General features: G+C 38.0%; 1 protein-coding gene across 6 annotated transcripts in view; it reads right to left on the reverse strand.

Annotated features, from left to right (window-relative positions):
- The window catches only part of PHKA1 (phosphorylase kinase regulatory subunit alpha 1), a 130,559-nt gene that overhangs the window by 72,803 nt on the left and 32,554 nt on the right, over positions 1-25,202 (reverse strand). For all 6 annotated transcript variants that reach the window (XM_045384155.2, XM_045384154.2, XM_045384153.2 and 3 more), the window contains exons 6-12: positions 20,933-21,013; positions 15,804-15,902; positions 14,580-14,726; positions 5,839-5,892; positions 4,386-4,508; positions 1,992-2,087; positions 1,100-1,207 (exon numbers count right to left, since the gene is read on the reverse strand). In XM_045384155.2, coding sequence (XP_045240090.1) covers positions 1,100-1,207; positions 1,992-2,087; positions 4,386-4,508; positions 5,839-5,892; positions 14,580-14,726; positions 15,804-15,902; positions 20,933-21,013 — 708 coding nt within the window. The remainder of the gene's footprint in view (positions 1-1,099; positions 1,208-1,991; positions 2,088-4,385; positions 4,509-5,838; positions 5,893-14,579; positions 14,727-15,803; positions 15,903-20,932; positions 21,014-25,202) is intronic.

Below are 25,202 nucleotides of genomic sequence, written 5' to 3' on the forward strand. Positions count from 1 at the left end.
ACCATTTGAACCTGGGAGGCGGAGGTTGTGGTGAGCCAAGATCGCGCCATTGCGCTCCAGCTTGGGCAACAAGAGTGAAACTTCGTCTCAAAAAATAAAATAAATTAAAATAAATTTTAAAAAAGAAAAAAAAAAAGAATACCAATCACTGTGGCATTCTTTTTATCAATGCATTTATTTTATTTTAATTGAATGACAAAGTTACCAGGTAAGGATTATTTAAACAAACCATTCTGCCCACTTTTGCTGGATTCATTTAGTAATGTCGACTAAGAGTAATCAAACAGCCATGGTCACAGACACACAAGAAAAATGAACAAAACAGCTGCAAAAATCAGTGGTTATACATAAACAGGCCAAAGAGTCTATCTCAGATAGGATAGTTAAGTCCCACTCTTGATCCTCTAGGAGCCTGGGTTATATCTTATCAAAATAACATAGAGTGGGGAAGTAGACTTGCCAGATGATATGAAAATCTTCTGAGAAACAGAATGCCTCTGTGCAGGCTCAAAATGTCACAAAGAAGGTGGACACAAAGTCAGAAACTCCCAAATGCCTCATTAAGGGCAATCTCAACAGAATCTGATATAAGGAGCATTCAGAGAGCCCCTTAACAAAAAACAAACAAATGTAAAAACCCAAGCAAACAAAAAAAAGCCACGATGTTCCTAATCACTTATCATGGCACCTAAAAATATCAGTTAATTCAGTTAAGGAATGAAACATTATGTTGCTTGGAAACATTAGCACTTAATCCATTATCAGTAATTAACTAGCTAAGCACAAATGCATCTGTTAGTCACCAGGCAGGGCACTGAGGGGAGTTTTGAAAGGGATAGATCTGGGGCCTGAGCAGCTCCAAATACAGTGCCAAAGTAGGGAGTCCTGGGCAGCATGAGGGACATGGTTGCCAGGGAGCAAGAGCTTTTAGTGAGGGTTGGCTATGCTCCCTACTCTGAAGATCTGGAGGAAAACTATAATTAACGCAAAGTGCAAAAGGCAGAAGACATCCTTCAGATTTAATGAGCTACTTAAAAATCTGATTATTATGGTGACTTAAGGCAGAAATAAGTGGGACAGCCTTGAAGATTCCTCTTACCTCTGCCATCAAGCTTCCTAAAATATATAGAGACTGACCCCACATGTGAGGTAATTTCCCCATGGGGACTCGGTCCACAGTGTGAGGATTCTGATATTCTTCATCGACCTAAAAGAAAAGATGAAGAGGCCAGATGAGGAATAATAGAAGGTTTAAGATACTGGACAATAAAAAGGCAGACTGGATTGTAATTTATACCCTATATAGCTACATATGCAATGCACTGAAAAGTGAAGCACTATTACTATAATCTAGGGCAGTGCTCCTCAACTGTGATGTGCATACAGATAACCTGAGGATCTTGTTAAAATGCAGATTCTGATTGAGTGGGGATGAGGTAGGGCCTGAAATCTATTTCTAACAAGCTCTCAGGTGGTGCTGCTGATGTTGCCAGGAGCTTATTCTACTCATTCTCACCGGAATGGAAGACTATTCTCTCCCATGTCTAATGCTCTTTTGCAGTGGAGAAGAGGAACAATGTTACACCCGACTGGCATTTTGGGGAAATGACAGTCTGAAAACAAGACATATTCATTTTCCAAGCCTGACCTATTAAAACAGTCCTGGATTCCTGGCCTAAAAGCAGAGAATACCAAATCTTGAAAGTCCACGCAGAACATCATCCTAGTTTTTACTAGTGATCTCTACATCATTCTCAAGATTTAGGTTTGGTCTTGTCCTTGTCTCACTGTGCAACAGTACCATCATTGAGACTGTTTCAAAATTTTTATTTTTAAAGGAATAAAATCATACTTATGTTGTCCTATACCTAAAGACAAGCTTTCAGAACAATAAAATAAGATTAAAAATTATTTGACTCAAATGAGGTAGTCTTATCAAGGTACTGCCCCTCTTCTTTATCAGCTATATGTTACGGCACTGTCTGACTCACCCTGTCAGGAGGAACACTGTACAGCTCTGGCAGAAGTGGGACTCCATTTTTGCCCTTGATGAGGACTGCTTCAAGAGCCTCTCTATACTCTTGAACCTGCAGATAAAAGAAAGGCAGGAAAAAAAAGACTTATAGAGAGTCCCTTTGGGGACCCAGGAGAAGACTGTAGCCAAAGAAGGTCACATTGCAAAGAAGCTAATTCACCCAGTAAAATAGAAAGGAAAGGGTATTTACTAAATGCTCATTATAGGCCAAATATTATGCTAGGAGTTTTGCATACTTTAATGCATTTAACTTTAAAAACTATCCTAGGAACTATGTGTAATTAAGGCCTTTTTACAGGGAAATTGTCTCAAAGAGGTTGTAAATTTGTGGAAGATCAGAGCAAGTACACAGTTGAGTCCAGGGTGTAGCCATGGCAGTCTGCTTCCAAAGGCCTGTCTCGTTCCACTATGTATTTCTTAAGTATAGCTTCTAGATTTGAGGATGTATTATCTTAAAACTGCATTTTTACCTGCCAAATTAGGTTCTATTATGGTCAAGTTTATGTTCTGTGCTTAACCATTTGCTAAAGCTTAGCAATATATAAAATGTAAAAAAACAAAACAAAAAAACAAAAAACCAAAACTATAATTTATGATGGAAAAAATAATATAGTCAGTTCTGCTATAATACTTTGTAAACAAACTTGTTCCAGTGCTTCCCATATATTGGGGGAAAATTTGAGTATAACATGAATTTCATGTTTGGTTATGTACAATTTCATACTGAGAATGTACTCAGCTGAACTGGACCATGTAAGAATACACAAAACACACATGCATACATCTCAGGAGAACAATGAACTGTACCCATTCACATATGTTGTTACTCCTTTCTGTCCAATTTCAGGTAACACTCCTTTCGCCACTACTGAACTTACAAGCTGCAGTCCTCTGATGGCCACCCTGGATATGCAGCCACATGCTTTCCCCTCTCTTCAGTTTTCTACCTCTTTCCTCTCAGCCTTTAAAAAAAATTTTCCCCTCTGTTTTATGCTCTTTTTCTCTGTTTTCTCTCACTCTTTTTAATCCCACTTTTGTTCTCTTCCTCTTGCACATTCTGTAGTGGGCATGAGAGCTAGGTGGGTGAGCTGGTGAGAACTTGCGTACACACTTGCACAAGCAAACTTTGGGTCTTTTTTAAGGTGAAAGTACCGTAACTATTGTGGTATTTAGGTATTTCTTTACTATTTACCATGTATAAAGCCATGATACTATTATTTTTATTAGGTTCCTATCATTTTGTATGTGTTACATTTTATGTGCTGTACTCCTTACCCCATTTTCTCACAAGCCCTGTAGTTTTTATTTCTTAAATATGCATAGCATGGTGATTTTTAAAGAATGCATATGGTCTGGGTGTGGTGGCTCATGCCTGTAATCCCAGCACTTTGAGAGGCTGAGGCAGGAGGGATAGCTTGAGCCCAGGAGTTTGAGACCAGCCTGGGCAACAAAGCGAGGCCCGTCTCTACAACAAACAAACAAACAAACAAACAAACAAACATAGCTGAATGTGGTGGCAGGTGCCTATAGTCCAAGTGACTCAGGGGACTGAGATGGGAGGACTGCTTGAGCCCAGGAGATCGAAGCTGCAGTGAGCCATGATCACGCCACTACACTACAGTCTGGGCAACAGAGTGAGAGACCCTGTCTCAAAAACAACAACAACAAAAAGATTGCATATGTATCATTATAGCAGAACTGACTGTACGTTGCATTTACAGTATGTCTTTATCTGTGAAATTCAAAGACTTTTAGGAATATATTCTTTAATGAATGGTGAAAAACTATTTTCATTATGTACAGAGAAACTGAAGAAGTCAATGACAATAGTTGGGCACTAAATGGTCAGGAGTGAAACCAAATTTTTTTAAAAAAGAAGAAAAAGGCCAGGCGCGGTGGCTCAAGCCTGTAATCCCAGCACTTTGGGAGGCTGAGACGGGCGGATCACGAGGTCAGGAGATCGAGACCATCCTGGCTAACATGGTGAAACCCCGTCTCTACTAAAAGATACAAAAAACTAGCCGGGCGAGGTGGCGGGCGCCTGTAGTCCCAGTTACTTGGGAGGCTGAGGCAGGAGAATGGCGTGAACCCGGGAGGCGGAGCTTGCTGAGATCGTGCCACTGCACTCCAGCCTGGGCGGCAGAGCGAAACTCTGTCTCAAAAAAAAAAAAAGAAGAAAAAAATAATCCAGGTCTTTTAACTCTTAGTGCCCTCAGCTAGTAGCCTGTAGGGAACAACTGTCTCTCCTCTATTAGGAAGACTTCCATCTGGACACAGGGTTGGTATACTATTAGCTGTAAGAAGATATAACAAGAACATCCAGCTGAAAACTCTTTCCCTAGCTTATTACCTGTTCTGCATTGCCACTGAAGACCCCATCAAGAATAAAGTATGTCCAGAACAATGGCCATTCACACTCAATGTTTTCAAATAGCTTCAGCTCAGCTGGTTCATAGTACAGACGATTGGGATCCTAGTAAAAACACAATAAAGTCTGTCATCACTCAGAGGTTAGATGTATATCTTTAGTTCAGAGGTATTATAACATGGGCTTTCATTACTGATTGTTTTAGAGGAGTTCAGGAAGGCAGAGCATGTGCATACTCCCTTCCCTTAGCAAGTACTCTATGATGCGACTTCTAACTAGTGGAATTGGGATAGCAATGATATCACAAGAGGGTGTATGAAGAAATAAGATTGGTTTGCAATAAAGTTGAGTTTGGTTTTATATTTGTTAAGTTTTATGTAGTAGTAGGACATACAAATAGAAATGTTTAGAAGAGCAACTAGAGATGAGGGTTTGGGAATCATCTTCATAGAGGTGATTATGAAGTACAAGTCACAGCTGAGCTTTGTGAAATAGTACTAAATAAAATGAGCAAACTGCTTAAGAATGGAATCTTGGTAAATCCTCAGAGTGGGGCAAGGGAATAACAGAAAGAGAAGAATCAGGATAGTGTAGTGGGAAAATTAAAACAGGAAAAGAATTTCAAGAGAATTTAGGACTAGGTAAAAAGTGAGGTACTATAGAGAAGTCAAGGAGAATAAGGATTCAGAGAAGGCTATTGGATTGGTCATTTAAGAGCTTATGATGATGTTTCAGAACATATAAGTTTAGTACACTAATAGGGGAAGAAGTCAAATTCAAGGCTAAAAAATAAAGTGGAAGAGAGGAAGTAGACCAGAAGAGTTTGAGCTCGATGATTTTTAAAAATCCATAATGTCTCTCAACCATCAAATCTAAGCTTTAAACAATGTTTCCATTACCAGTGAAAGTGATTCATATTGACTGTTCAATCCCTTTAATAATACTGAATTTTTCTCATTTATATTTCCAAGATGAACTTTTGACTCGTTGAATAAAAGAAACTTACCTTTTCAAAATCTAGCACTGTTTAGAACTAACCAACTACAAGAGGTGGAATGTGGGGCCAGAAAGATCTCCTGATGGAAAGATTTTTCCCTTTGTAATTGTTAAATATTTTGGGAGAGACACTTTGAGACCATGCAAATACCATTTCTGCATAAGTTTTCATCCACTGATTTTATCATGTATCAGTAGTTCTTTCTTGAAACTAACCAACACAAGAGGTAGAAGGACTACACCTTCCTCTATTTTACTTAATCCAGAAAGGCCTACAAATTGAGAACTTGGCAGCTAAGCCAAGTTCAACAAATATAGCAAACATCAGTTATTATAATACTACTAAGTACCATCGGTGAGGTAAATGTTTTCTCTGAATGAGGCTGCAGGTAGAAGTGGCCTTTCTACCTTGGGTTCATTTTGGAGAAAAGAAACCTACCTCTTTAGGAGTTTTATATCCATCTCGCAGAAAGCGACAGCAACCATAACGACCCTGGGAATGCAAAGAAAAAGGATCAGCAGCTTGTACACTGGTACGGCCATGTAATTAATCAGAAATACATCCTTGTAACATCTCTATGTACCACCAACCTATCACCGATAAAGACACAATGCTTAAAACCAAAAAACCTGAAATCAATCCAGCAGCAGAAACAGATTTCAGCAGTGTGATTTCAAGTGAAGGCAAAATGACAGGCTCTTCACTAAAGCAGTGTTCCTAACAGTATCTTCTCTATGGCTATCCACCTAGGGTAAGTCTGTGACAGCCTAATTACTAATCTATGTGGTCCCATTCATAAGACACATACAGCTCATAAGACTCCATAAGCTTTTTTAAAAAACACATATTTTTTAAATTTTGAGACAATTTTAGATTTACAGAAGAGTTGCAAAAACAGTACAGAGAATCCCAGTATTCCTATCAACCACCATTCCGTTATATTCACATCTTATATAACCATAGAAATTTGCCAAAACTGAAAAATTAACCTTGGTGGCTAGGTGTGGTGGCTCATGCCTGTAACCCCAACACTTTTGGAGGCTGAGGCGGGTGGCACCTGAGGTCAGGAGTTTGAGACCAGCCTGGCCAACGTCGTAAAACCCTATCTTTACAAAAAAATTTAAAAATTAGCCAGGCGTGGTGGCACGTGACTGTAGTCCCTGTTATTCAAGAGACTGAGGTGGGAGACTCACTTGAACCTGGAAGGCAGAGGTTGCAGTGAGCCGAGATCGTGCCACTATACTCCAGTCTGGGTGACAGAGTGAGACTTTGTGTCAAAAAAAAATTTTTTTTAATTAACTTTGGCACGATACTATTAACCAAAGCACATAACTTATTTGGATTTCATCAGTTGTCCTTTTTTCTGTTCTAGGACCCAATTCAGGATCCCATATTGCATTCAGTTATCATGTCTCCTTAGTGTCCTCCAATCTATGACACTTCCTCAGTCCTTCCTTGTTTTTAATGACCTTGACACTTTTGAAGAGTGTTCATCAGTTATTTTGTAGAATGTCCCTCGATTTGGTTTTGTTTGATGTTTTCTCATGATCAGATTAAGGTTATGCATATTGGGAAGGATACCACAGAGGTGATGTGCCCTTCTCAGTGCATTGTATGAGAGAGTACATGATGTCAATATATCCTATTACTGGTGATGTTAACCCTGATCACTTGGTTAAAGTGGTGTCTGCTGAATTTCTCCACTGTAATTTTCCATTTGTAACTATTAAATATTTTGGGGGAGATACTGTGAGACTATTTGAATGTTCTCTTTCTGCTTAAGCTTTTGTCTACTGATTTTAGCATTCATCAGTTGATCTCTCCTGAAATAATTATTACTCTAGTGTTTGTCTAATGGCAATTTTGTATTTCCTTTATTCCTTTAGCATTTATTAACTGACATTCTCCTATTAAGGAGATTTGTCTTCTTTCCTATATATTCATTTTTCAGTTATTTATTTAACTGAAATAACTGAAAAATGGACTTATGGATATTTCATTTATTCTCTGGGTTATAATCCAATACTATGATAGTTCTTTTGTTGTTCAATTTTTTTCTGCTTTGGCCATTAGAAGAACTTTTCCGTTGGTTCCTGTGTCCCTTTGACATGTTCCATACTTTTCTGAGTACCACTTTATTTTCTAGAACCGTATGATACTCCAGGCTCCTCCTGTATCCTCCCTGCCCCAGTCAAATCAACCACTTCTCCAAGGAGCCCTGAGTCCTTTCATTGAGAATGACATTTAGAAACCAAAATTTGGACACTAGGTGTACTCATTGCCTCTGGGCCCTCTCAGTGGAAAAAGTTAGGAAACACATATAGGAAGACACACATCCCTATATTAAACACACACACACACACACACACACACTTCATACTGACACTACCTTCTCTAATCCGACATCAGAAGGTCCATTCTAGGCTTTTCCCATTCCCTGTGTGTAACAGCGAGAAACCTAGGTCTCGTTATCCACTATATCTACTACATATTTACTTATTTGGTCAACTTTACTGTACAGATAAAATAGTTTCAGAATTGCCAACCAGTACCCCTTTGAGAAACAAATTTATCAACTAGAGCAGGGGTTGGCAAACTTTTTCATAGAGGACCAGTGAATATTTTAGATTGTGCAGACTATACAGCCTCTGTTGCAATTACTCAGATCTGCTGTTGTACCTTGAAAGCAGCCATGGACAATAAGTAAATACACCATGGTTGTGTTCCAATAAAACTCTATTTATCAAAACAGATGGCCAGCCCACAGGCTGTAACTTGCTAACCCCTGAACTGAAGTACAGTGTGTGTATACAGTTATTTTTGTCTTTAGGTTAGGCTTGCAGTATCTAGTCAAAACACTGTTTTCCAAGACTTAGGTCAGCTCCTTTCCTTTCCATACCCTTTAGTATGGTTACCTGATTCATCTGTAATGTAATTAGACTCATTTTTCAGTCTGAATTCCATCTTTCTTGACACGCCCTGGTTGATTCTTTAAATTTACTTCCTGTGGCATACAATTCCTTGGCTTTTGACAAACATATAGTCAGGTGTGCACCAGCATAAGTCCATAGAGAACCATTCCATCGCCCTCAAAATTCTCTAGTGCTGTATCTCTATAGACAATCTGTCCTCCCAACTTCTGGCAACTACTGATCTGTTTTCCTCCCTATAGTTTTGCCTTTTCTAAAGTGTCATGTAAATGGAATCAGGCAGTATGTAGTCTTTGGGGTTTGTCTTTTTTTCTCGTAGTAAAATGCATTTAAGAATCAACATAAGTGAAAATGCAGATGGCCAAAGTGATGAGAACAAGGAGGACTATACAATCCCAGATGAGTATAGAATTGGACCATATCAGCCCAATGTTCCTGTTGGTATAGACTATGTGAACCTAAAACAGGGTTTTACCGTAAGCTGTGTTCACTCTTTTATGCAAATGAAGAAGTTGCAAAGAATACTCATTGCAGCAGCCTTCCTCATTATGAGAAATTAAATAAATTTCTGAATAAATTGGCAGAAGAATGCAGACAGAAGAGGAAATTTAAGATGTGCAAGAAGATTTAAGGATTTCAAAGAAAATAATGGTTCTTTGTGTTTAATGTTAACCTTTTTAAAATACAATACTGACAGAAGAAAACTACTGTACTCTTTTGTTTTGGTGGAGAAATAATGTCTGTCATGTGTTAAGTGTTACAGCAAAAAAATACATACGATTAATGAATAGTTTTTCTTTTGTAGAAGTAATTTGTAGAGATTGACTTCGTAAGCTACTTAAGACAACTTGCACCACTAAGAAAAAAATGTAGAACCATTTGGGAAAATGAAATTTAGTAGTTCCAAGCTGCAAAGAAATGTCAATATTTGATTCCATTTAATAAACAACAAAACCAATAGTATTTTTATTACTTTCATCAGAAACATTCCATGTTTTAACCTGAGCCTTGCAAACTTTTCATTTGGAGTTTGACCTTTTTTTGGTTGCATTTCATTTTTGGAGAACTTCATTAAAATGAGATTGGCAATTCAAATGCAGGTGCAGTTTTCTGTTAATGTCATGCTGTCATGCTGTTGTTTAGGTAATAAGAAATATTAAGTAATTGGCTTTAGATTTTGTAATTTTTTCCCTGAGTACCTGCTAGATTTCATATTCTAGTAGTCAATATATTTTCGGTGAAATGTAAAAATATTCCTATTCTCTTTGACCAGCACTAATTTTTGAGATCTTATTGCTTGTCACTTGAATCCCGTAATTGTCGTACATCTCTGGTGTAAGCAACATTTGATTTCTGAAGTGTGTAGATCACCTCTTCATATTTTCAAGATGTAAATTTACATTTCTGCATCTTAAAAACAGTGTGGCCATAATCCTAGATGCACGCTTCTAATTCATGTACCTTGCACATGTGACTTTTGTGAACAGAAATTTGCATGTATAATCTGTGTTTACTTGTAACTTTCTGGTTATATACTGCTTATATCTGTGGATTCAAGTTACTGAAGTGAATACCAATAAAAAAAAGTCCTAGGCCATGTTCATTAGTTATACATGTTTGGAATGTACTGACCAAAAAAAAAAAAAAAAAAGAATCAACATAGAGCACGAGGGCCGACTAGAGGTGCCTGATGCCTGTCTTCCCCATAAAAAAGGACCAAAACAACTAATAGACAACTAAAATTCAAGTGGAGTGTCTGAGGGAGAGCACTGTGGTACAGCAAGTGACTGGCAAGAACCCTGTGAAGTGGAAAAGCTCAGGATGGCAGCATAGAGAGGGGAGCGAGGCATCCTGGCTCTGCTGCCCCATCTCCCCTATTAGGATTGGCTCAGAGACAGGAGGGACTTCCCCTTGCAGAGAAAAGGTAAGCAAAAGGCTCCCACCATCTGTCATTGCCAGCCCAGACACCTGCAGTCCTTACTATAGGAGAATCCTACCGTCCTCCCAAGTTCTGAGCCCAGTTTGGGGAGCTGCCTAGAATTCACACAGCTGCATTACTCCAGAGTGCAAGTACATGTTGTGCACTTCCTATTTCTCATGACCAAAGCTGCTGCAGCACAGTGCCATCTTGAAACTGGAGCTACTGCAGTAATGCAGTAGTTGGCCCCCCTACTCTGGGGGCCAGTAGCCATTGTGCCTCTCCAACCTTGACTCCTTGCCATCATTTCACCAACCCCACACAGGTGGCTGCAGTGCCATGACCTCAGCTGCTTGAAGCCTGGCCCCAGGAATGGCCATGACTCTGGTCCTGCACAGTAGAAAGCCAACCCTGGAACAGACGAAACAAGCAGCCTGACGGACCCATGTCCCTGATCAGAGAAACAGCCCAGTGGCCCCACCCCTGGCAAGCCAGTTCCCAATCCCACATCCCCAGGGAACTCAGCAGCCCTGCCCCTGGTGGGCAAACCAGTACCTGAACCACCTGACCTGCCATGTACCTATGACCTTGGCTAGAAAAAGAGCCTGGCAGCCCTGTCTCCTCATGCATGTGTACACCCCAGGCCTGGGAATCAGTCTGTTCAGGAGCCCATCCCCCAGCAAAACTACCCACTACACTCATAAACTCCTGCAGCCTAGGCCATCGAGGTACTCACAAACATCAATTATGTGGATTACAGCTCAAGAAACTGCAGAGACTATAATAACTGTGTCCACCTAGAACCAAAGCCAGTGTACCCTACCCAAACCAACAACTTAGGACCCATCTCCAGAAAAAAATCTTTCCCTGTCAAAGCTGCTCCATAAATTCGAAGAGGTACCTGCTCCACCAGATGTGCATATATCAATGCAGGGACACAAGAAACATGAAAAGGCAAGAAACATGATACCTCCAAAGGGACATAATAATTATCTAGTAACAGATCTCAAAGAAAAGGAAATTTATGAAATGCTATAAAAGAAACTCAAAATTATGATCTTAAGGAAACCCAGCAAGACATAAAAGGATAAAGATAGATAATCAGGAAAACAATTCATGATCTGATGAGAAGTTCAACAGAGATATTATTTAAAAAACAAATTTTAATGCAGAAGAATTCAATTAATGAAATAAAAAACACAATCGAGAGCTTCAACAGATGAGATCAAGCAGAAGAATTTCTGAACTTGGAGGCATATCTTTTGAAATAAACCAGGCATACAGAAAAAAAACCAAGAATGAAACAAGCCTATAGTACTTGCAGAACACCATAAAGCAAATACATAATCACATTATGGAAGTTTTAGAAAGACAAGAGATGAGAAAATGTGCAGAAAACCTATTTGATGAAATAATAGCTGAAAAATTCCCAATTCTTGGGAAAAATATGGATATCCAGATCCAGGAAACTCAAAGGTTCCCAAATAGATTCAAACCAAAAAATGTTCTCTTAAAGGTACATTATAGTCAAAATGTCAAAAGTCAAAGATGAAGAGAAAATTTTAAAAACAGCAAGAGAAAAGCATAAGGTTACGTATAAGGGAAGCTTCATTAGACTAACAACAGATTTCTCAGTAGTAATCTCACAGGCTGGAAGAGAATGAGATGACATATTCTAAGTGCTGGGGAAAAAAAAAAAAAAACCTGTCAGGCAAGAACACTATACCCAGAATTAGATAAACCTTACGAGAAATGCCTAAGGGAGTCCTACAACTGGAAGTGAAAGTATCATAACTATCATCATGAAAACATGCAAAAGTATAAAACTCACTAGTACAGCACATATAGAAAGGAGAAAGAGAAAGAGAAAGGAATCAAGCCTTACACTACAGAAAATCGCCAAACTGTAAAGATAAACAATAAGAGAGGAAGAAAGGAACAAAGGATATACAAAACAACCAGAAAACAATTAACAAAATAACAGGAGAAAGTCCTCATTTATCAATAATAACCTTGAATGTAAATAGATTAAATTTCTCATTTTAGACGTAGATTGGCTGAATGGATAAGAAAAACAAGACTCATATGATGCCTACGAGAAAGTCACTTCACCTGTAAAGACACACACAGACTAAATTGGAAGGAATGGAAAAAGATGTTCCACGCAAATACAAACCAAAATCAAGCAGGAGTAGCTATACTTATATCAGATAAAATAGGTTTTAAGTTAAAAACAGTAAAAAGAGACAAAGAATGTCATTATATAATAATAAAAGGATCAATTCAGCAAGAGGTTATAATAATTGTAAATATATATGCACCTAACATTGGAGCATCCAGATATATGAACCAAATATTATTAGATCTAAAAGGAGAGTTAGACTCCAGTACAATAATAGTAGGAGACTTCAACATTCTACTCTTAGCATTAGATAGATCATTTATACAGAAAATCAACAAAGAAATACTAGATTTAAACTGCATTATAGACCAAATGGACCTAACAGACATTTACAGAGCATTTCATCCAACAGGTACAGAAAACACATCAGCACATGGAACATTCTCCAGGACTGATCATATATTAGGCGATAAAACATGTCTCAACAAACTTTTAAAAATTGAAATCATTATCAATTTTCTTTTCTGACTGCAATGAAAACTAAAAATCAATAACAAGAGAAACTTTTGAAACTGTACAGATACATAGAAATTAAACAACATGCTCCTCAATGAAGAAATTAAGAAAAAAACTTTAAAATTTCTTAAAATAAACAAAAATGGAAACATAACATCCCAAAACCTATGGGATACAGCAAAAGCAGTACTAAGAAGGAAGTTTATGGCAATAAATGCCTACATCAAAATAGTAGAAAGATTTGACATAAGGCCGGGCGCGGTGGCTCAAGCCTGTAATCCCAGCACTTTGGGAGGCCGAGACGGGCGGATCACGAGGTCAGGAGATCGATACCATCCTCTCTAACACGGTGAAACCCCGTCTCTACTAAAAAATACAAAAAACTAGCCGGGCGAGGTGGTGGGCGCCTGTAGTCCCAGCTACTCAGGAGGCTGAGGCAGGAGAGTGGCGTAAACCTGGGAGGCGTAGCTTGCAGTGAGCCGAGATCGTGCCACTGCACTCCAGCCTGGGCGACAGCGAGACTCCGTCTCAAAAAAAAAAAAAAAAAGATTTGACATAAACAACCTAATGATGCACCTCAAGGAATTAGAAAAGAACAAACAGAACCCCAAATTAATAGAAGGAAAGAAATAACAAAGACCAAAACAGAAACAAGTGAAATCAAGGCCAAAAAATACAAAAGATCAACAAAATGAAAAGTCTTTTAAATAAACAAAATTGGCAAACCATTAGCCAGACTAAGAATAAAAGACCCAAGTAAATAAAATCAGAAATAAAAAAGAGACATTATAACCGATACCACATAAGTATGTGCCAAGAAATTGGAAGCCCTAGAGAAAACAGGTACATTTCTGGACACATACACCCAAACAAGATTGAACCAAGAAGAAACAGAAAACCTGAAAAGACGAATAACAAGTAATGGGATTGAATCAGTAATAAAATGTACTCCAATGAAGAAAAGTCCAGGAATGGATGGCTTTATTGCTGAGTTCTACCAAACTTTTAAAGAGCTAAAACCAAACTACCCCAATAAATTGAAGGGGAGGGACTTCTTCCAAACTCACTACAAGGCCAGCAGTACCCTGAAATCAAAACTGACGAGGACACAACAAGAACAGAAAACCCATGGGCCAATATCCCTGATGAACACAGATGCAAAAATCCTCAACAAAATATTATCAAAACAAATCCGATAGCATATCGAAAAGATTATACACCATGATTAAATCTGATCAAGTTGGTACCTTGTATCTTTTTATTGTTGAGCAGTATTCTACTGCATGCATATAGTGTAATTTGTTTATCCCTTCCTCTGTTGAAGGTTTTTTCCAGTTTTTGGCAATTATGAATAAAGCTGCTGTAAACATTTGTGTGCAGATTTTTTCATGAGCGTAAGTTTTCATTTCTGTAGGGTAGATTTCTAGGATGACATAGTTGGGTTATAGGGAGAGTATATGACTAAATTTATAAGAAACTGCCAAACTGTTTTCTAAAGTGGGTGTGCCACCCTGCATTACTACCAGCAATGGCTGTAGAAGCTTTAACACTTTTAAAAGAAACTGTAAAGACAACTCAGAAAACTTAAAGGTTTCTTGAAATCACAGTCACAGGTCATACTTAAGGCCCTCAAAGGCACAATTTACCCTTAAAGTCACAGCCTTAAATAAAACAAAGGCACATATGGACATACCTGAAGCTTGGTGATGATTTCCTGTTTCGTGAGCTCCACCAACTGGCTATCCTCTACTGCAAAGGCAGGGAAAGAAACCACTGAGAGTAGACTAGCATCAACCTCTTTTGATGTTGAAGCACGGGGCAGTAGTGAATTCAGGATAGACTAAGAGAAAAGTAGTTAAGTTTATATAAAAGGATGTATTTCTTCTCCCTTTACCCCAATATCTTATCAACACACATGATATCACTTTTGAATATGTTTGACAGAATAGAACAGAATATTCTTTATCTATTTTAAGTAGGTTATTAAATACCTTGGCATTATAAAACTAATAGCTTTAGTTTCAAAAGATTTATGTAGAAGAGGACCATTCACAAGAAAATCTAGACATTACTCAATAGTTAGAACTTAGAAAACCAGCAATTTCTGTAAATCACCCCTTGTCTTAATTCTGCTCTCAATACTTCCCTATCCTGATTCTTAACCAGTTACTCATGGATAAGGAATATTCTAACATTATTATACCACCCACAGTGCTGTTGCTCCATTAGCAACTACTTAAGAATAAAGTCAAGAGAAAACATAGCTGCTGAGAAGCAGGATAGGGAAGGCTCAGCTCCTCTACTTCTGACATATTTTTTTTCTCTGGGAAATTTTATGTTTTTAAAATTGGAGATGAGTTTATATTCAATAGGACCCTATGGTATCTAATCAGGGTTTAAAGAAAAGGAGAAAATTCTTCATGCCAATGAGAAAAGCCTTAATCTTTCCATATGGAGAGTAATCCTAAACAAAATTGAAAATACATATTTGCCACTTAAAGTCTAATCTCCAAATATCTAAGCTTAGAGCCAACCAGGGACAAGAGAATGTTTCAGAAACACTAACAAGAATACTAAAAATCTATCATCTCTTGTTTTCTTTATATATTTAGAAAAGGAGATACTCAGAAAGAGAGACCATATCCTTTTGATATGACAGTGGTGGATAATTTCATATAGTATGGTGGGATCCCTTTATAACCTTGGGCTACAGAACAGGATTATGATCTATTTTATAGCCCACGCTATATTAGGCTTATCTTGGTACAGTATGCTTGCTAAAGATATTTTTGGTATATGGTAATTAATCAGATGATACACTCTCTCTCATTCAGCTATCCTTAATCTAAAGCTCATGCTTAAATCTGAATCTGGGCAAGAATAAAATTTGCTATTTCCATTTTCCATAATCTCTTACCTGGCAGTGTTGTACTTCATCAGCCAGGACATGGATAACGGATTGAGGCCCACCTTTTACACCAAACAGATCCAGTTCATCTAATGCTTCCAGGGCTGCCTGTGAGGAACAAGAAAGGAAAGGACAAGTTTAGCATTAGAAAGATATATATTTCTTCTCCCTATACCCCAGTATCTTATCAACCTACATGATATCACTTTTGAATATGTCTGACAGAATTTATAATAAAATAACATTATTTATTCCCAGGGCATTCTGAGTTTTTCTTTGTCTCCCATATTGTCTCAGAAAAAGGTAAGGAGTTTGTAGCACTATCAGGTTAAGCATCATACGTTAAGTAACATCATTGTACTCCTTCCTTCTATGAGTTCAACTTCTTTAGATTCCACATATAAATGAGATATTATGTTTTTTAAAATAGAATTTGTTAATTTCTTACTTTTCTAAATATATTTTTTGATCATAAAAGTAAAACACACTCCTTACAAAATATTTTGAAAACATAGTAAAGTACAGAGAGGGCAAGAAAATCACCCAAAACAACCACTTTTAACATTTTTGACATGTTTTTTATTAGTTTTTTCTGTCTATTTGTGTACAGTTGAGATCACATCTGGTATCCTACTTTTTACAGTTGATAATATAGGATAAGTATTTTTCCACGTTACAAAAACTATTTTGGAATACTATTATCTCATATGGCTATAATAAAGTATATTTTAGCCATTTACCAATTGTTGGAAATTTAGGTCGCCTTTAATTTTGTGCTATTAGAAATAGAACTTTGATAAACATCTCTTGCTAAATTATAAATTCCTTGAGGTCAGGGATTATGTCTTCGCTAATATCTAGCACACAGTATGGCATATGGTAGGCTCGCAATAATGGCTGTCAAGCTAATAAAATAGCTCTTGGTACTCATTTTGAATTATTTTGTAAGCATCAATTCCCTGAAGTAGAATCATTGGGTAAAAGAGTATGAATAATTTTTAAGGCATAATGCTAAATTGCTTTTCTTGCAAGTTGTACCAACATAGCTATCACTAGCAGTATATGACAATACCTTCCTTAATGCAAACAATGTATTATCTTAAATTTTTTTCCTAATGTTATAAAAAATGGTATATCTGTTGCATTCACATGCATTAAATTGCTAACAAGATTGAATATTATTTCTAGTATTTATTAGTTATCTGTAATTCCTCAATTAAGGGGCAGACTTGACCTAGTCTTGGGGGTAGAAGGCAGTTTTGAAAGTCTTCCCTGAAGAAATGACACCTAAACTGAGACCTATAGGGTAAGTAGAAGTTGGCCAGGCACAAAATACTCATTAATTACTGCCTTACTATTCTACTCCTTGCCCCCGCCAAAGTCATGTCCTTTTCACATATAACTACATTCATTCTAACCCCCATAGCCTCAAAGTCTTAACTCATTCCAGCACCAAGGATAAGACTCAAAAGTCCAAAATCTCATCTGTGAGTCTGAAATCAAAACAATTTATCAACTTTCAAGATACAATGGTGGTACAGGAATTAAGACAGACAGAGATATTCTCATTCCAAAAGACAGGAATAGCTAAAAAGAAAGGAATAACAGGCTTAAAGCAAGTCTTAAACCCAGCATAGCAGACATTAAATCTGAAAGTTGAAGAATAATCTCTTTTGACTCCATGCTCGGGTTGGGATTGGGTCTCTAAGGCCTCAGGCAGCCCTGCCCCTATGGCTTTGATGGGTGCAGTACAGGTGGCTGCTTCTGTGGGTTGAAGTCTGGTGCCTGAAGCTTTCCCAGGCAGGCCTTGCATGCTGCCAGTGACTCTACAGTTCTGGCATTCCAGTGGTGGTCCTGCCCTAGTGGGAACTCTCTGTGGAAGCTGCAACCCCATGTTTCTGCTTCAGTGTTACTCTAGCGGGGGGTCTCTGTGATGGTTCCACCCCTGTGACAAGTCTCTGCCTGGGCCCAGAAGCTGTTTTATATATCCTTTGAGATCCAGGTGGAAGCTGCTATGCTTCTGCAGCTCTTGCATTCTGTGGACCTGCAGAATTAACACCACATGGATACCTTCAAGGTTTATCACTTGGACCTTTTGGAGTAGTGGCATGAGCTGAGTAAACACTGAAGCAGGGGTGCCGGGAGTAGAGTCCCAAGGCAGTCCTGGGCATAAAGAACACCCTAAAGAACACCCCAGGCCTGTCCCCTGAAACTATTCTGCCCTCCTAGGCCTTTGGGCCTGTGATGGAAAAGGCAGTATCTAAGGTCTCTGAAATGCCTTGGGGTCTTTCTTCCACTGTCTTGAGGAATAGCACCCAGCTCCCCTTCATCATGCTGATAAGTCCAAGGTCAAGGGGCCCTGTCTGGTGAGGGCCTCTGACTGGTAGAAACTCTGCAGAGTCCCGAGGTGAAATGGGATATCACATGATGAGGGGGCCTGAGTGTGCTAGCTCAAGTGTCTCTTCCTTTTCTTATAAAGCAACCAGTCCCATTCCCATGATAACTCACTAATCCATTAATCCATGAGTGGATTAATGCATTCATGAGGGAACAGCCCTCATGATCCAGTCACAGCTTAAAGGCTCCACCTCTCAATACTGGTGCATTGGTAATTAAGTTTCAATATGAATTTTGGTGAGGGGGGACCACAAACATTCAAGTCATAGCAATTACAAAGGGAAAACAGAAAATTTACAGTGGAGAAACCTGGTAGATACCACCTTAATGAATTCATAAAAGATAACATCAACAGTAATGGGACAAATTCACATCATGTGCTTCCTGATAATAAACTAAGAACACAGCATCACGTCTGTGGTATTCTTGCCAAAAGCACATAATCTGAATCTAATCGTGAGGAAATATCACACAAAATCAAATCGAGGATCATTCTGTAAAATAACTGGCCTATACTCTTAAAAAATGCTAAGGTCATGAAAGACAAGTAAGGACTCCAGACTGAAGAAGCCTAAAGAGACATTACGATTAAATGTAATATGTTATCTTAGACTGGATCCCGGATCAAAAGGATTTTTTTTGCCATAAATCACATTATTGGGACAACTAAATAAATGTGAATGGGTTATGTCAATTAGGTGGCAGTATAATGCCAGTGTTCATTTCCTGATTTTGATGCTTGTATCATGGTTATAAAAGAGTTCTTGAGGAAATTCACACTGAAATATTTAGGAGTAATGGGGCTCATGTCTGCAATGTACTCTCTACTGGTTCAGAAAAAAATAATTGTGTGTGTGTGTGTGTTTTGTTTAATCAGAGAAAAAGATAAAGCAAATATTAACAAGTAGGGAACTTGAGTGAAGGATACTATATAGGAATTCTTTGTACAATTATTATAACTTTCCTCTAAGTCAGAAATGATTACAAAATAAAAAGTAAAAAAGTTTAAGTGGAAAAAACTTTAAATCAAATATACAAAAATACTGATAATATCCAGGTATTGAGAAAAATGGCAAAAAAGCTCTATATGTAAACTTGTAATAATAAGTACCAGTGCAAAAAGAAACAGGTTGTAATAACATGTTCTCAATGTTTGTTTCCAAAGGTATTTCTCTGCCAAACACTTTTATTCACTGAAAGAAACAGCTTATGATAAAAAAAAAAAGAAAAGAAAAATGACATCTATGGTATATAATGACATATATCCATCATATGAGGGTGGGGAAATGTAAACTAGTGGAAATATTTTTGAAGGGCAATTTAAAAGTATACATCCCTTAACTTAAGGGTTCCACTTTTAGGAATTTTTCCTATAAAAATATTTGTGTAAATTTACCTGGATGTATGTACAAGGATCTTCACTAAAGCATTATCTGGAATATTAAAAAATAAAGACAATTCTGTCAATGGAGCAATTATTGAATACTGTATAGCAGCTGAAAAGAATGAACTAAATTTGTCTGTCTGAAATGACATGGAAGGATGTTTGGTTATGTTGTTCAGTGCACTATGAGATTGTTAGGCCAGGCGCGGTGGCTCATGCCTGTAATTCCAGCACTTTGGGATGCCGAGGCAGATGGATCACCTGAGGTCAGGAGTTCGAGACCAGCCTGGTCAACATGACAAAAGCCTGTCTCTACTAAAAATAAAAATAAAAAAATTAGCTGGGCATGGTGGCCTGTAGTCCCAGCTACTCGGGAGACTGAGGCAGGAGAATCTCTTGAACCCAGGAGGTGGAGGTTGCAGTGAGCCGAGATCGTGCCACCGCACTCCAGCCTGGGCAACAAGGCGAGACTCCGTCTCAAAATAAATACATACATACATACATACATATACACATAAATAAAATAAAACAAAAATAGAATGAAATTCTATTATGACTCCCCTTGTCCTCTTTGTTCTATGTAATATTTTTTACTTTGAATTCTACTTCACTTGACATTCACATAGTCACCCTAGCTCTTTTTCATGTTTGTCAGACTGTATTTTGCTCATCCTTCTGTTTTTAACATTTCTGTATCATTTTGTTATATTAGAGCTCTTATAGACAGCATATATTGGATTTTCTTTTAGTTTTTAAAATCAATCTATGTCTTTGCATATTAGTAAGAGAGACTAAATCATGCATATTTCTCATAATGGATATGTTTGATCCTATTCCTGCTATCTTATTGTATGTCTTCTTGCTGTTTCCAGAGAAGACAAGAGTGGGTAGGATGAAAAAGTAGAGCCAAGTTGAACAGTAATGCTGTTGCTGCTAATGATGATGATGATGATGATGATGATGATTTGGGGGATGGAGGAAAATAAAGAGGACAGAGGATTGAGAGATGATTCCTTGATATAAAGCTTGGTCAACTGGTAAATGGAAGGAATACAAGCCTTCTTTTGCTTGTTTTTGTAATGGTAGAGATGATAAGTTTAGTTTAAGTCCTTTCACGACCTTATGGGATATAATATAAGTAAACACATGCCACAAAAGCAGTTGGATATCAAATCTGCAGCTTATGAAAGTTTTCATCTACATATCCACGGTTCTACAGGAGAATCTGAATGTTGCCTGTGGTTTAAAATAATAATTAATTTGATTATGGTCCACACTCACATTAAGTTTTATCTGTGACAAAGGGACACCAGACTTCCTTATCCCATGCGCAGTATAAACAAGAAAGGAAAATTACCTTTGCCATTCCAACTGAACTGGCATTCAACTCTGAGATCCCTTGGTTGGTCTTGTCTCCACGTTCCCATATCCCGAAGTCCTGGCATAAAATAACCAATATACAATTAGCAAGTCATAACTACTAAATACTTCCTAGATGCAGGAAGTGTTTGCCCTTGAACATAAGACACTAGGAGTAACTAATTTTATATATATATACATACACATACACACACATACACACACATACCCACAATGCTTATTAAGGAGATGCTAATGAGTTGGGTGGCCCCTGCAGCTACTTTGCCAATAGCTTTAAATTCTACTGGAGCCTCCAAGCTGTTGGAAGACTCCTCAACAGTTAATCAGGAGGGCTAAGAACTATAACTCAGTCTATCTGGAGAGGTGCTTCTCAAAATTTTCCATTAAAGCAAATACCCAGTAGATCTGGAAGATGGAGCCTAAAGAGCAGCCTAATATTTTATTGTAAATGTTCATTCTAACTTTACTCTCTATTGGTACTGACAATGTACCATGCACTTATTTATGCATTTTACATTACCTTCCTTAATCCTTACATTTTATAGATGATGAAACTGATGATGCAAAGAGAAGTTAAGTGACTCACTCAAAGTCACACAGCTAATAAGTGACAGAGCCAGGATTACAGTCCAAGGAATCTCACTCCAAAGCCTACCCTCTTAGCCAGAGCTCTATAAATCCCCTCAATCATACAGCTTTTAAAATTACTTTTAAAACTTTTTATTTTGGAATAACTTTAGACTTATACAAAAGTTGCAAAAACACTACAAAGAGTTCCCATATGCCTTTCACTTAGCTTCCCCGAATGTTAACATCTAACATAACCACAGTGCAATAGTTAAAGCTAAGAAATTAACATCAGCACAATACTATTAACCAAACTATGGACTGTATTTGGATTTTTACCACTTTTTCCCCACCAATGGCCTTTTTACATTCCAGGGTCTAAACCGGAATTTCATGCTGCATTTGTCATGTTTCTTTAAGTCTCTTCTACTCAGTGACAGTTCCTCAAGTCTTGTCTTTTGTGACCTTGACACTCTTTGAAGATTAGTGATCAGGTATTTAGTAGATTTCCCTCAATTTGGGTTTGCTTAATGTTTTCTCATGATTAGACTGAGATTATGCATTTTAGGCAAGAATATGTATTACAGACATTATGCTGTGTCCTTCTCAGTGCATCATAGCAGGGATGTACAATGCTGAAACATCTTATTACTGGTGATATTAACCCTTATCACTTGGTTAATGTGATGTCTGCTGGGTTTCTCAATTCTACTGTTACTATTTTTTCCTTTGTAATTAAGAAATATCTTGAGAGAGATACTTTAGGAGCATGCAAATATCTTGTTTCTCTCAAACATTAACCCACTAATTCAGCATCCACTGATGGATCTTGCCAGAAACAATTATTACAGTGGTGTTTTAATGGTGATTTTCTAGTTCTCTTCATTACTCCTACAGCCATTAGTTGCAACTCTTCTCTAAGGAAGAGCTGTCCTTTCTCTCCCATTTATTTATTTATTTATTCATTCATTCAGTTATTTATATTGCTATGAACTTACAGATATTTAGGTTTTTCTCTGGCTTATAATAAAACACTATCACTATTTATTTTGTTGTTCAAACTGCTCCAGCTTTGGCTTTGGGTGCTCTTTCAGGTTGGCTCCTGTGACCTTTTGACATGCCTATTCCTTTTTGAACATGGCTGAACATGGTAGGTCCTGCCTGAAATCCCAGCAATTTAGGAGGCTGAGGTGGGAGGATCACTTGAGCCCAGGAGTTTGAGACCAACCTGGGCAACACAGTGAGACCCTGTTTCTACAATTTTTTTTAAATTAGCCAGGCATGATGGTGCTTGTCTATAGTTCCAACTACTAGGGAGGATGAAGTGGCAAGATAGCTTGAGTCCAGGAGGTTGAAGCTGAAGTAAGCCATGATTGCACCACTGCATTCTAGCCTGGGCATCAAAGAGAGGCCCTGTCTCAAAACAAAACATAACAAAACAAAACACTCCCTTTTTGAACATTTTTTCACTTTTTGGCACTGTAAGATGCTCCAATCTTATCTCGTATTTTCCCCACCATAGCCCTGGAATCAACCACTTCCATAAGAAGCCCTGGTATATTTGATCAGAAAATGATAGTCAGAATCCAAGACCTGGGCACTGGGTACGCTCATTATCACTGAGGTGTCATTGCTTCTAGGCCCTCTTATGAAATGGAACTTGCAAACAGACATGTGCTCACGTGTATGTGCATGCACACACACACACACACACACCCTCCCACCACATCTATATCTCTGTATCTACCTTTAATTACTTTTCATGCCAAATCTCTGAGTTAAAGTGAAGTTTCAGGAAGGTAAGCCATGATGGTTGGCCTTACCTGTCCCCCAATCCAGCTCCATTCTAGTTTGTGCAGCAAAGGTTAGAGTATGAGAATACAGAAATATCAATAATTCTACTGTTATAATCATTGGATATAATGGAGAGGCCAAAGAACCCTAACTTCCGCACTGAACCACAGCAGGCCTGTGGTGTCAAAAGCAAAGCCATCAGTCAACAAATAATGTCTGTTTGCATAAAATTATCTATGTTAGGTTGGTGCTTCCGGTGAATATGAAGTAACAGGTTCCAGATTTACCTTCCCACCTGCAACAACTAAAAAACTATTTATGACATAATGGTTTTCAATACAATGAACATCATACAATGAAGGACAGTGATTTCTGAGAAAGTGCAGCAAATAGGATGAGTCCTATGACTGTCCCAGCCTACTGTTGTAAGAGTTTCCAAGCCACTATACAGGGAGGAAAAAACTAAACAGAGCCTGGCAGACTCCCTGAGTTGAAGAAATGGAGCTAAGAGTACAGATACACCAAGGTAACCATAATTTGCAGGACAGATTAACAGAGAAGAGAAAGCTACACAGAAAACCACAGAAATCTGCAGAGGGCCCGCCTCAAATATTCAGCAGAATAATGAAGAATGCATGTAAGTGAGAAAACTACTTGAGGCTAGGGAAAGAATCACCCAAAGAATTAAAGGGAAAAAATACCTAGTGCTCACACAGGACAAGAAATAGTGCCTGTTCTAACTAACCAGACTAGAAAACTTCATAATTCAGGGGACATAGGGTAGAGTATTCAGAAGTGTCTTACCTATGTAGTGGGGGAATAACTAGCTCCAGACTAGACATGACTCTGGTCCCATGTAACACATTTTAAAAGTAATAATGGATTAAACTGTTTTCAACTAAATTAACTAGGTCCCTGAACAAAACTCGGGAATATTTACAGGAATACAACAATATCTAGGATGCAACAAGGTAAGATTCATGATGTCTTTCATCCAATAAAAAATTACTAGGCATGCAAAGAAGCAGGAAAATATAGCCCATAATGAGACAAACCAATCAACTGAAACCAACCTGGAACTAACACAGATGTTAGAATACTCAGATAAGGACATTAAAGCATGTATTATAACTATATTCCATACATTCAGAAAGCTTAGTAGATACATGGAATATAGAAAAATAGACTCAAATTCAACTTTTAGCGATAAAACTATATCTGAGCTGAAAAATACACTGAGTGGGATTGGTGACAAATTAGACATTGTAAATAAAAAGACTCGTGAAATCGAAGGTATAGTAATAGAAGCCATCCAAAATGAAACACAGAGGGGAAAAAGAATTAAAAAACTAAACAGTACATCTGTGAGCTGTGGGACAACATCACACAGCTGAATACACACGTTATTAAATACCCAAAGGAAGCGGGGGAACATAAAAACAGTATGAAGAAATAATTGCTGAAAACTTTTGATGAAAACTATATATGCACAGATCCATGGAGCTAAATGGACCCTAAACAGAAGAAATGTGAAGAAAATAACACCAAGAGATATCATGATCAAAGTATTTAAAATCAATAATAAAAGAAACTTTTCTTTTTTTTTTTTTTTGAGACGGAGTTTCACTCTTGTTGCCCAGGCTGGAGTGATCTCGGCTCACTACAACCTCTGCCTCCTGGGTTCAAGCGATTCTCCTGCCTCGGCCTCCCAAGTACCTGGGATTACAGGCATGCGCCACCACGCCCAGCTAATTTTGTACTTTTAGTAGAGACAAGGTTTCTCCATGTTGGTCAGGCTGGTCTCAAACTCCCGACCTCAGGTGATCTGCCCACCTCGGCCTCCCAAAGTGCTGGAATTATAGGCATGAGCCACCGTGCCCAGACAT

Source organism: Macaca fascicularis, chromosome X (assembly GCF_037993035.2).
Source record: "Macaca fascicularis isolate 582-1 chromosome X, T2T-MFA8v1.1".
Lineage (NCBI taxonomy): Eukaryota > Metazoa > Chordata > Mammalia > Primates > Cercopithecidae > Macaca > Macaca fascicularis.